Source organism: Pezoporus flaviventris, unplaced genomic scaffold (genome assembly GCF_033815535.1).
Source record: "Pezoporus flaviventris isolate CSIRO_AGI_PZ_B2104156 unplaced genomic scaffold, CSIRO_AGI_Pfla_v1 ptg000066l, whole genome shotgun sequence".
Lineage (NCBI taxonomy): Eukaryota > Metazoa > Chordata > Aves > Psittaciformes > Psittacidae > Pezoporus > Pezoporus flaviventris.
The window spans coordinates 23,348,800-23,362,173 of record NW_026892614.1 but is presented as its reverse complement, the minus strand read 5'-3'; the positions used below and the strand labels follow the sequence as shown (position 1 = coordinate 23,362,173).

At 38.2% G+C, this 13,374-nt stretch overlaps 1 protein-coding gene across 16 annotated transcripts in view; it reads left to right on the top strand.

The window, feature by feature from the left end:
* The window catches only part of SYNE1 (spectrin repeat containing nuclear envelope protein 1), a 291,988-nt gene that overhangs the window by 133,876 nt on the left and 144,738 nt on the right, over window positions 1-13,374 (top strand). For all 16 annotated transcript variants that reach the window (XM_061471557.1, XM_061471555.1, XM_061471566.1 and 13 more), the window contains 6 exons: window positions 538-847; window positions 3,217-3,381; window positions 4,926-5,282; window positions 9,196-9,332; window positions 10,264-10,441; window positions 12,450-12,632. In XM_061471557.1, the coding sequence (XP_061327541.1) occupies window positions 538-847; window positions 3,217-3,381; window positions 4,926-5,282; window positions 9,196-9,332; window positions 10,264-10,441; window positions 12,450-12,632 (1,330 nt within the window). The remainder of the gene's footprint in view (window positions 1-537; window positions 848-3,216; window positions 3,382-4,925; window positions 5,283-9,195; window positions 9,333-10,263; window positions 10,442-12,449; window positions 12,633-13,374) is intronic.

Genomic DNA, 13,374 nt, shown 5'->3' with positions numbered 1-13,374 from the left:
TATAAGGAGGAAATTCTTTCCTGTTAGGGTGGTGAGGCACTGGAATGGGTTGCCCAGGGAGGTTGTGAATGCTCCATCCCTGGCAGTGTTCAAGACCAGGTTGGACGAGGCCTTGGGTGATACGGTTTAGTGTGAAGTGTCCCTGCCCATGGCAGGGGGGTTGGAACTACATGATCTTAAGGTCCCTTCCAACCCTAACTATTCTATGATTCTATGATCTACTCCAAATAATCTTTTTTGCATATTAAGATGATTTCCTCTTGTCCTTAGATTAGGTTAGACCATTATGTTTTGAATAAGATTCTCACAAACTCATGTCTATCATTAAGTCCAGTGGAATGAGAATTACATTCCTCACTAACTTGAATGTAAATTGACATAGAAAACAAAAGCAGGCTGGAGGAAAAAGCATTTTCTAAACGTATTATACATGGCAAGAGACAGTATAACATTATGCTATAAGCAGGGTCTTTCTTCTTTTTTCCCAGACTAATCAGAAGTTCTTACCTGTACTGTATGTGTTTCTTTTAATGTAAGCTGCCTAGATTCTGTCATTAGCGAGTGGAATGAATATCTGGAAAGGAAAAACCAGCTGGAGCAGTGGTTAGAGAAATTGGATCACAAAGTGGAACAGCCTTTAGAACCACAGATTGGTCTGAAGGAGAAATTTGCTCAGCTGGACCACTTCCAGGCTATTGTTTCTGAGATAGAGAGTCACTCTAGTGATTTACAGCAACTCATTGAAAAGGCTGTGGAACTGTATGAAAAAACAGAAGATGAGTCTTTTGGAGAAGCAGCTCAAGAAGAACTAAAAACACAGTTTAATGACATCACAACTGTAGCCAAGGTAAGATCTCAATTTAAACTAAGTAAAATGTTTAGACATCTGTATACAGAGCTAAAGTTTTTATTTTCATAATGTTTTAGTAACTAAAGGATAGACTGTGTTTGAATAATCTTGTCTTTTGTTCTGGCTCAGTCTAACAAAAAGTTGGAAACAGTTTATTACAATTGGAATTGCATTGAAATGTAAAAAGTATTGGGAATTGAAATTGGTATGGTTCTGATTTTTGAAAAGTGAAGGCCATATATTTTATTCCTACTTTCTTATATACAACAGTATTTCTGACATCTTTCCAGATTTATTTTCATCTACTTATTTTTCATTCATTCCTCGCACTTTTTTTTTGTACCTAGAAAGGGAAGAATGAAAGGGAAATGCTTCCCTGAGTAGAAAACATATTGTCAGAGAGATAAATCCTACTGTCAGAGAGCTATATGCCCATATTTTGTGATATTTCAAGCCACTAAGCACCACACATGCTACACAGGTACTCTGGTTTCTAAGGAAAAGATACATGAGGTCACCACCTTTTCAACTAATGGGAAAGTTTGCATCTGAGAAAGGCTCCATGATAAAAGGTTAACTGAGACTGAAGTCAACACTATAATCTCTTGGAAGTGTGCTTCAGGTTTCCATGTACTGAGAATAGTGCTGATGGCCTGTAGGTAGTTAATTCATAGTATATATAAAAAAAAGGTACCAAAGTAAAAATTAATGGAAGATCTAAAAAATTACCTGTTGGGAAAGATGTTAAATCTAGGGCATATGAATTCTTTAATTACCATATACTCAAACATTCTTTTATCGATGAACTTTTGCTTTTTTTTTTTTCTTTTATTTTTTTCACTGGAAATAGTAAGCTATGACTCTGAATTCTGGAGAATGAGCACAGTTTCATCCTTGTATGACTCCAATTTTCTTCAGCAGAGTTAAACCTGGAGCAATATAAAGATTACTAACTCACTCAGTACAGTGCCTTTAAACTTGTGTGAAAAGAGTATTGTAAGTGAGCATGGCAGCATTCTCATAAAATCAATATGCATCAATAAATTTAATTTCTTAAGCAAGAAAGCAAGCTTTGCAGTCTTTCCCCTGGGAGAGAACAGCACTGACTGCAGCTGGTAGGAGCCATTCCCACCAGAAGAGACCAACTACAGTTGCTCTTTGCCTCCACTCTCCCCTTCTACTGGTGCTATATTTTGGTGCGAGCAACATAAACAGGAGGTGCATGTTGCCTTTCCTGGGGCTCTTTTGTTTCCCTAGAGGACTATCAGTTTTGTTTAAATTCCCCTGCATGTGGACATTTTCTTATTCTGTTGTTCCATAAAATGAGTTAAGATGTAAAAACTCTGAGGATTAACTTCAGGTCATCTTTGTTTAGCTAGTAACCATCCATTGTCTAGTTGGTCTGAGACATTCTGAGAAATTATGATGATTATTTTCAGAGAGAACAGCAAGGCTTATTAATCTAAATTTCTAAAAGCATTAGTTAAATGTTGAGTTATTCAAAGTTAAAAATAACTGGAGTGTAATTCATAAGTGGTTTAGTTCAAAACTGGTTTAAGGGTGCTTAGATCTAGAGTATTCACATAGGAGTAGAAACCTATTTGATTAGTTCAGTTCATTTTGGTTAGCTTTGATAAACATCTGCGAGTATTAGCTCACAAGAATATTTCAAGAAATCTGTTCAGCCAGACCAAAGGCAATGCTGGACCAGTATGCTATTTCATCTTTTCATAGTAAGGATAAACTCGCCCCAATTTAAGCTTACATTAAAAAGTTAAGAACAGAGCCAGGAAGCTGCTGTATGCCTGTGTCAGGGGGAGCATCCTCTGGGGTGGAGGATCTTCTGATCTGATGATTAGAATGGACTCTGCACCATAAGAACCTTTTGCCCTTTTGAACAGCAGAAGTCCTCCTTTGTGGTCTTTGTATACAACATATCTGTGACTCTGCTTCGAATTTGTAGAGACTTGAAACTCCTAAATAAGAGCTGTTCTGGTAGCACACAGCTCCCTGAGAAGACTCATGGTGCAAAAGCCTCTTAAGGATGTATTGAGAAAGAGTTGTCACAGCTGCAGCTTTGATATCTATCAGACAATATATACGTTGTAAAAGGACATGTTAAAGTGCATTTTTACATACATTTCCAGAAGACTGCTTCATCTTTTGCTCCAGCAGAACATGCTTGTGCTTGAACCAAACCTACTTAAAGCCAGAACAGTATTTGAGCGATTTATTAACCTTGTTTTTTTTGTTTTTTTTGTTTTGTTTTGTTTTGTTTTTTTTTTTGTTTGGTTTGGTTTTTGTTTTTTTTTTTTTATTTTGGGGGATTTTGTTTTGTTTTTTTTTTTTTTTCATCTGAATGATAGGAAAAAATGAGGAAAGTGGAAGACATCGTGAAGGATCATTTGCTATACCTTGATGCTGTGCATGAATTCACAGACTGGCTCCAGTCTGCAAAGGAAGAGCTGCATCGTTGGTCAGACTCATCTGGAGATACATCAACTATACAGAAAAAGCTGGCAAAAATCAATGTAAGATAAGTTACCTTTCATGATTTCATCTGCAGTTCAGACTTTATGCTCTAGAATAGGCTAGAGACAGTAAGTTGTGGGATCTTAACTCTTTGTGTATTTGAAATAGGAAATGCCCCATCCCTGGAAGTGTTCAAGGCCATGCTGGATGTGGCTTTAAGCAACCTGGTCTAGTGGAAGGTGTCCTTGCCTATGGCAGGGGGAGTGGAACTAGATGATCTTTTAGGTCCCTTCCAACCCAAACCATTCGATGATCCTATGCAATGGTGATTACATTTCAGTGAACTGAAAGCAAGCTTTCTGAGCTATGATTTTTTTTGCTTCCCTTCCTATATTAAACTGATTGAGTAAAGGTACAAACAGACCTTAAATAGCCACAACACACATGGAAACAATTTGCAAGATCAGAAGCCCAGTGGCATCACAGAAGAATGTGGCTTAGCTGATTAATGAATACTGCTCTGTCCTGATTGCCGAGGATTCTGTCTCCATGAGCAGAGTTGTCTGAATCAATCAGAAACAACCTTTCCCGAGTTGCACAAAATGAAGATGCATGAAGCAGTACAAGGATTGTTCTCTCCAAACACAGCAGAAATGCGTTGCCTCCCTTATGTGTGCTTTCCTTACTCCAGCATCTATTCTGAGATATTTGAGTGCCTATGTATTTCTGCATGCAGTGTTAAAGCAGACTGAATGTTTTGCTCATGCCTGATGTTTACTTTCAGATACTCATGCTGCCAACATTTTACTCTGCTCCTAAACATGTAGGAGTGGGCCAGTGAACTGGCTTCTAGAGGAAGATTCAGGATACCCAAAATCAAACTGCAGATTTGTTGTGCACTCTCAGATAGTTTTCAGTTTCCTTTGTGCTCAAACTCCCCACATATAAAACGGGAAAAGGAGACGGTAGTTTCTAGCTCATAAGACTAACAAAAGAACAAATACCACTAGTCTGGCCATGTGTTGTTTGGGATGATATTTATACTCTCCAGCCTCTTAAACTAAAAACTCTCCAGATTCCCTTGTAGCATGTGTGAGATTGAAATAGGACACTGGAGAAAGAATTCACTTCTGGAGAGAGGGGAGAAAAAAAAAATATGGAAAAAGAGACATGTGCAACCAATCTGGCACATCACAGATCACGGCTGTAAATGGCTTTTTTTCTGAGCAGCACAGTTGTGCTTTTAACACTATGAGCAGCTACATACCCGTGGTGCTTTTGTACAGATTACAGCAGTTAACTACTTGCGGATCTTAACCTAAACAGAGTTTTCAAGGAAGTTTGTTCTTTCTCCCCTAAACTTCAGCTTACGAAAGTTTCGGGAGCGCTGTTTACCCAGTGCACAGCCCGCACGCTCTCTCTGACGGCCGAGTTTTCTTTGCATCCGTCCTCCGGCAGTCTTTCCAAGCCCGGCGGCTCCCCGGGGACCGCTGCCTCCGCCCTGTGCGGGCGCTGCTCGGTGCGGGCGGGACGCCACGGCCCTCCCCGCCGCGGCGGAGGCGGTGGCAGCTCGGAGGGTTACCATGGCGATGTTTCCCTGCAGGAGCTGGTAGAGTCCCGGCAGACCGGCGCGGGCCGCCTGGGCCGAGTGGAGACGCTGTCCCCCGGCGCGAAGCGCGGCACGACGGCCGGCGGGTGCCAGCTGCTGGCGGCCGAGATGCAGGCCCTGCGGTCGGACTGGGAGCAGTGGGAGGAGAGCGCCCTGCGGAGCCAGCGCAGCCTGCGGGACGTGCTGAGCCAGAGGACCCTGTCCGAGCGAGAGTTCGCGGCGCAGGCCGCACGGCTGGAGGAGGCCGCGGAGCGGCTTGGCGGGCTGTTGGCCGCTTCGTCCCGGAGCCTGGCCCTCCTCGACAGCGCGCACACCGACGGCGAGGTCGTAGAAAGCTGGCGCAAGGAGAAAGTAAGGCCACGTCTCTTTTCTTGGCTGCTGTTCGGTTGTAAATGCACGGCTACTGGGGGGAGACAGCTTATGCCACTGGGGACTGTCACGTAGGAAATAGTAACTTGCATTTGTCAAAAATATTTCTATGAAATCACAGCTTTCCAAACTTTTTCTGTAACTGTCATCACAAGCAGCAGTGTTTCCAGAAGACATTTCTCTCCTTGGCCTCTGCTGTACGAGGCTTAGCAAATGCTGCCTGGATCTCATCTGGGAAAAACAGGACTTGTCTCTGAGAAAGGGAAGGAGCTACAGCACACTAGTTGTTCAGTGTTTCAAACTTGAGAAGCACTGAACAGGGACATGGGAAGCATTTCTTAAAACCTAAGTAACAGCCGGAGCTGTTTCTTACTTATAATTTGTCAGGAGTGTATTGAGCTCATGTTCTGCATTTCCTGAAATATCCTTCATGTCATGCATGTTGAGATCTTGTCCAATATTTAAAGGAGTTATACCAAAAACCAGTACACTTGTTGATTACTTTGTAGTGGAATTAGAGAAATAGGTGGTTTGTGCTGCTGATTGTCTTCCAGCAACAGCAACAAAAAAACCCACGTGTGTGTATCACAAACACACACACACTGTATATAAATGTAGATACATATTTTCGCAACAAGATATGTGTTTATATGTATCTTGACTACTGTGAAGCACAGGTGTTGAGAAAAGGTACAGTGTATTTCCCTTTCAGAGTACTGTTGAAATTAAGCAGTTCAAGTAAAGGAAGAGAGGCCTGTGATGCCTGCTTTCTGACCCCTTGGTGGAAGATACTTTTAAAAAAACAACCCAGAACACCTTCTCTTTGAACTGAGATTATAAACCTCCTCCTCCAGTGTCTTTGCCAAGTTTTTTCTATGGCTTCCCCTTTCAAATCTGGCACAGATTTATGGAACCTGCTTGAGTGTCAGTACATGTCTGTAGGAGTAACAAAGCTGACATTACATTGAAGCAAATAATGGTACAAATATGCAAAGTCTGCCATGTTTATATGTTTTTACAAAGGAAAGGAAGACGTGGAATTGTCATCAACATACATCAACAACTACCAGACATTTTTCATTTTATAAATGGAGAAGGATATTGTTTTCATTAATTGCATATATACTGTGTATATACTGTAACAACACTTTATTTAGATTAGACAGTTGTAAACTTTAGCTAGTGAGGAAAATGTAGAGGAATCTCAAGACTCACAATGCACGGCCCTAATATGTAATTTTATTTATAGTTAGAGGAAATGTGACAGTAATCTTGCCATTTCTGGACCCCAGGGATAGGTCCTATTGTGAACATAAAATAGCACTGCAGCTTTCCATTTCCATTGTCTCAGTGGTTCTGTTGCCATGTGAGCCAAGGCCATGAATTAAAAATGAATCTCCTAATTCTCAGAATTAGCAAGCTCATTCTGCTGTTCTATTCTACTCAAGCTCCATTCCTTTAGGTTTGTGCAACATAAAAGCAACAGATCTTGCACTTGGAATTCAGCAGATTATTTTGGTAATTGTCAGATTCAAAATGAAATCCAAGTGGCTGAAATAGTGCTATCAGTGTTTCTGTATGGAAAATGTAACAGTTAAATGCACCCTGTTCTGGAAGTTAATGTTCCTGTTTCTTAATAGGTTATGCCTAAGGCTGTACATCATCAGAATAACCTTTTAGAAGTTATTGAGGTAGGCTATTTGAAACTGGAAAAAAATCATTGAAAACAGGCAATTCTAGCCCTGTGCTACCCTTAGAACATGTTTTCTTTACCAAAAACAGCAACAAAAATAAAAGCTGTTAGTATTTCATTATGGTGATTCCTGCTCTATACAGTTTGTGGCATTTTATGTTTAAGTAACAGCCATTGTGTTTTTATTCATAATTCTTTTAAAAAAGGATCTTGTGTCTAGTTTAATGTAAAGTAAGATAAACAAAAAGTAGTTGGTTTACATTTTCCCAAAGTTTCATTGCTATTACATAATTATTTAATTCAAATGCTCCTTTATATGGTATTGAAACAAACTGGCAGTGAGACTCTTTGAAATGTCTTTTATGGTTGAACTGATTTCTGGTGTATGAGTGACTTAGATAAAGTACATAAAACAAGCACAAATGATGTAAAGCAGAGGAGACCTGAAAATCTGCTGTAGCAAAGTATTTCTTCATACTCACAAGAACACATGAAAGTTTGTACACATAATACATCTGAAAAGTCTTTCGACTTAATTTTATAGGGCTTCCCTGGGATGTATAAATGCAAACAGAGTTCAGTACTGTTAACATAATCAAGCTGTGATTCATAGCCAATTCATGTTTGTAGTTTTGGTTTTTCTCTAAATGGATTGTTCTGGTTTTTCTTCCTGGCAGTTCAAGAAGCAATATCTCTATACCTCTATTTTTTTTTTTTTTTCCTCACTTGCTCAGAAATCCACTATATAAATTCTAAAATACTAATTTTACCATTGAGGAAAAGAGATATGAAACAAGCACAAAATTGCTTGAGGGCAACAGACACATCAGCTGAATCTCTGGCATTTGTACATTTACTGTTCTTGATGATCTTTCGAGGTCCCTTCCAATCTCTAGCATACTGTGATAAGTCTGTTGATTGCCTTGCTAGACTCTTGTAATATGTCCTTTTACATTTGATTAACATAAAGGGGTGTCTGTTTATTGCAGAGTTAGTTAATACTTTACAGTGAAAAATCTACTCAGTGAGCATTTTTATGTCTGCAGTGTAGATTGTGGTATTTTGAAAACTTTCTGCATGTGTTTTTGTGTACATCATTTGTACCTTTCCCAAACATTCAGTTTTGTATGGATAGATTATTGCAAACTGTTTACTGTGTATATTTCTTTATATACATTCAGAACCATGATCTGGGGACTTCTTGTCCCACTTACATGTCCCTGGAAAATCTGTCTTCGCTTCCATATGATCCATTTCTTAAGTTTATATTACACATTTCTTCCAAAATGGCACTTAGATTTAGACAAACTAATCAGTAGTTGCCAAACGCTCTGGCCTGCCTGCACTGAAGAACCTCTGCCATGGTGAATGTAACTAGCTAGTGGATTGTCTCCTCTCCCTGGGAGTTTCAGAGGAATGCCTGAAGAATTTAGTTTCTAGTGAGATAGGAGCTAAATCTGCGCTGCTCATCATGCTTGAGTAGCTGGCAGGATTCTGCAGTGGAGATGCTGTGGGCATCAACAAGGACTGTTTTTGTTGGAGTGGTTATCACACCTCTTCCAGTGATGTAAGTTAAGCCAACGAAAGCATTTTGGTTTTGCTGGCTTAGCTGTCTCCAAAGCAAGAGTCTTTCCAGTGCAGCAATGAATGACAGGCAGTAACCCGCTTACTCTCATGAGATTGTAAGCAGCTGTATTTTTACATTATGAAGCCCTCTGTGAAAGAGTTGAAACTGTTAAAAAATTTTTGCATAAATTATTTTTTTTAATATACAGCTTAAACCAGTTTTTATTGAACATGCTAAACTCAAGCCAACTGGCTAATTATGTGTATATAAACAGATATTGTTTGCTGTTCCCTAATTGTATGTACTTTTATATCTGTACAGCTAACTGACAATACCATAGCTCATTCATTGAAATGAAATTTATATTTTAAACTTTTTTTGAGAATATTTTGAACTAAGAAAGTTGAGGCTTCCAGAAATTTGGTTTTTAGAAGCTGGTAATTTCAAATAAGCTTCTATGGGTTTGACTGCTAAAATACTCTTAAAAGTGAATTTGCATATATCATAAATGAGGTTGAACTGAAATTCTCATAAATTTAGATTCAAAAGATGTAAGTTTTTCACTTACTCACCAATCTTGTTTCCATTTGGTTTAATATTGTTGTAATTGTTTCATTTGCTTTTTTTTTTTACAGGAAACATTGGATGCTCTGGTAAAGTCTGAACATGTGACAGATGAGCTCAAAACTCAGTTAAATGATCTTTGTAGATTTTCCAGAGATTTGAGTTCTTATTCATCAAAAGTTTCAGGGTTGATTAAAGAGTATAACAGGTACACATTCATCTTGTTTATAGATAATCAGTTCCATGTGTGTGGGAGGGGTCATGAGCTGTCTTTTAGGAAACCATTAATTAGAATTTTAGAATTAGAAACAGAGGTATCCAATTATTAGAATCATTATTTTGATGATTTTTTTTTTTTTTTTTGTCAATACAGGTTGTAAAAAGTAGCAATTTTATTGTTTGGGTTTTTTTTTTTCTAAAAGCTAGGCTATGCCGCTAAACTAAGCTGAAATTAATGTATATCCACACCTGACCTGTTACAGGAGAAATCCCTGTAAGAAACTGTGAGGCAGCACTATGGCTTATTTATTTGTCTGAAAGAAGAACAAGCTATACCAGCTCTTTAAGATCTTTTTCTTAACTTTTGTCATTCAGTTTACTCTTTGACTAGCTGGTTCTTTGAAAGAGGGGAGCTAGCATTTGGTTGCTTTCTTGCTTTCTCTCAGGTCACTCTAGCTCATTTACTTGGAGTGGGACACCTGCATTTCAGACACAAGATTCCCTTGTTTCTTGCAGGGGGTTATAGCTTTGATTGATCCTTCCTAAAATTTCAAATTTAACTAAGCCACAGAAGTTAGAATTGTAATCGCTGTAGTTCCACAGCCTGTCCCTAGAGAGAGGAAGGGGCTTGGAAAACTGTTCATGCTTAGGTGCTCTGAGTCATTCTCGGAAAGTGCTTACACCTGTCATATCTGTGGCAGTTACATCCCAGCTTATGTGCTTCACTTTTAAGGAACTGAAAGCTTCTAATGGATTTCCTGGTGCCTCAGTTAAGTGCTTAAAATGAGTAGGAGGAATCCAGGTTAACTTAACCTTACCATTGTATTTCAGAGAACTAAGTAATAGCACTGTCACCTAACAGAGTCATGCTTTTCCTGCCTTTCTTCCTCCCTCTTGCTTCCCTGATGTGATAAACCCAGCCTCTGCCTGCAAGCTTCAAAAGGATGTCAGAGCAAAGAGCAGATCTTGCAGCAGAGATTTCGGACGGCTTTCAGGGACTTCCAGCAGTGGCTGGTCAATGCAAAAGTCACCACAGCCAAATGCTTTGACGTGCCTCAAAATATCAGTGAAGCTTCAGCAAGCTTGCAGAAAATACAGGTAACTGTGGCAGTGAAATATTAGTCTAAGGGAAGCATAATCAGTTTCATGTAAAGCTCAGGCTGAATTGTTTGCTTAATAATTTTTGTTAATGTTGCTATATAATCACTGAAGGTGACTAATTACAATGAAAAAAATCACCCTTTTAATCTAGTTTGTTTAGTTTAATAGCTCATATGTAGTAATTGTCTCTCATACTACTTTTCCTTGTTTATTTCTTTTTTATTATAAGAAAAAATATGTTTTTAAAGGCAGAGAGTACTATAAAATCAGAATGATATCAGAATCGGGACTTATTACCTGGAATTATTTTGAAGTTATGTAAATGTTTTTTCTCATATATGAAACTAGAGCCCTTATATTGCAAGAACAGAATTAAAATGTATGCAGTGCAAACAAGCATTTTAAAAATAATATTTTCACATAAAGCTAAAAGAAGGCCGAAGAACTGTGGAAAAGAGTGCCAATTATAAGTTTATTTAATAAAAGTGAGTGAAATAAATGCTATTATGAATATAATGTGGCTTTAATTTCAACTGAAAGTAGCAAAATGAGAATTGCATAATGAGACTGTTAAACATTTGGCTAGTGTAACAGAACAAGTTTGTATGAGGTTCTCAGAAAATACAAAACCCCAAATCACTTCCTCCTCCTTTTGGTAAACTTACTTCCCTTTGCTTAAATGTTTTGCTTAAAAGCATAAGCAATACTGTATTAATACATCAAATCTTTGGGTACCCCAAAATGAGAATATTTATTTAGAAAAAATATTGGGAGAAAAAAAAAATCCTAGTGGGTTTTTGGTATTAAATGTAAACATTCCAGCAAGCTGGGGTTTCTTTTTCATAGCATAAGACCGACCTTTGTTCTCCTCCTCCCTGAAAGCTGCTTGTAGTGAAATGAACTCTTTTTAACGTGCAGAAACTGCTTTAAGACTTCTAGACATGTCTTGGTAACCTGTATAAACTGAAAATTCTGTTTTTGTTAAAAGTTATATGTTCTGTCTGTTAGCGTATTTAACATCATTAAGTCACAAGCTAATTATATCTTTGATTTTTTTTATATAATCAGAACTTGAACCAGGTATCTCAAGGCTAACAGACATTTTGCATTCTCTACTAAGACATCTAGTGTAACATAGAATCAGAACCTGACTTAGTAATTTTTGTATCAAGCCTGTTAATTCTGAATATGGTTGCAACCTTACGATTATGGATATAAAACTATTTTTGTATCACATAATCATAATAACATTTTAAAATATTGGTATTTTAGACTGCTAAATTCCATTAAGTCCTAAAAGCTCATAGTCTTTTAATAATTGCAAGTTAGAAGTATATTATCTGAGTACACTGAAATCTAAAAATCCATCTGTTTCCTTACATTTCTGTGTAGTTCTTGCACATGCATTTTTCCATACACTTCCTGCACACCAGCATTGTGGAAGATTTCTGTGGAGAAAAATACTTTCCAACAGGGAAGGTAAATTAAGGACACAGAGGGATAAATCACATACCTTAGGCATTGCTGAGGGTGTTAAGTGTCAGCCTACACCTCTACAATGCTCGTTGGAAGTCCAGTGTAGCTATTGGCCATGGACAAGACTTCAGTCCTGTGTGTCTCAGGGTGGGCCCTGGTGCCTGCAGCTACCTATGCCAGGATACTAGTTCACCAAAATGAAACTGTTACCATTTTCTGTACCATAGAGATTTGAAAGAATACCCAATTGAATGACCAGTAATTGTCTCATGAAATGCAGAACATACAGGTGATACTAGACTCTTAATATATACATTATTTAGATGCATGGCACTTCTGGATTAAGCTGTTGACCCTGAATCCCATAAATAACAATGATATTAAAATGGAATGTACCAAAAGATGCGTTAGCATATGAATGAGCAGAAGCAGTAAACTCTTAATCCCTGTTAAATTTTCTGGAAGCTTGACATTGACGTTTCCTGGGACCCAAATTTCACCAATTAGCTTCTTTTGTTACTGTTTTCAGGAATTCTTAACGGAAAGTGAGAATGGGCAACAAAAACTTAACCTGGTCACATCCAAAGGAGAACTCCTATGCTCTGTTTTAACGAAAGAAAAGGCTGAAGTTATCCAGGACAAATGTGCTACCACTAAAGAAGATTGGAAAAATTTTATCACCACCCTCCACCAGAAGGAATCCGCGTTGGAGGTATTGAACCAGTCACAGTGGGGAAAGACTGGTTCTTTCCTCTTTGCTTTTTTCAAAAAGCATAGTTTAGATTTTGTATGTAACTGTAAGTGTTTATGATGTGACAGAATTAATAAATAGCTGTTTTTAAGGTGTCCTATTCTTTGGCTTACATTTTACTTTTGTTTACCTATATTCCTGTGACCTGATTTCACGTTAAGTGGGGTGTTTCGTGGAAAAAGGTGTTTTTCGGAGTAGCTGAAGTTAGCAAAGACAGCAGCTGCTCAAATTCACTACCACGAGTCTCATCAAATGTGGTGGATTATTGAAAGACATTTTCTTTTTTAAGGACTGTTGCTGATTCAGTAGTCTCAGTACAGCAGGTAAATGTCTCTTATTGCAAACTTGTGAAATGTGATGATTTATTTGAGCAACTTTTAAAATAAATCCCAGTGCTTTTCTCTGTTCAGAACTCACAATTCAACCAGCACAGAGGGTGAATATCTTAAAACTGGGTTGTTTTTTTTTTTTAATAGTCTTAGGGTTTAATGTCAAAAGGCCTTAGCTAGAATTCCCTGCATAGCAGAGGAGAATGAAAGTACCTAGGTGTTCTTGTTTCGAACCAATGCTGCCTAGGCAGCTGAGAAAAAAATTAAGTACATTTTATATATTGTGTAGGAAACCCTTTCAAAGAAAATTCTCAGGTAGCAAGGGCTTTCTATATCTCAGGGTTGCTGTGGGAAGAGAATGTTCTTACAGGTTA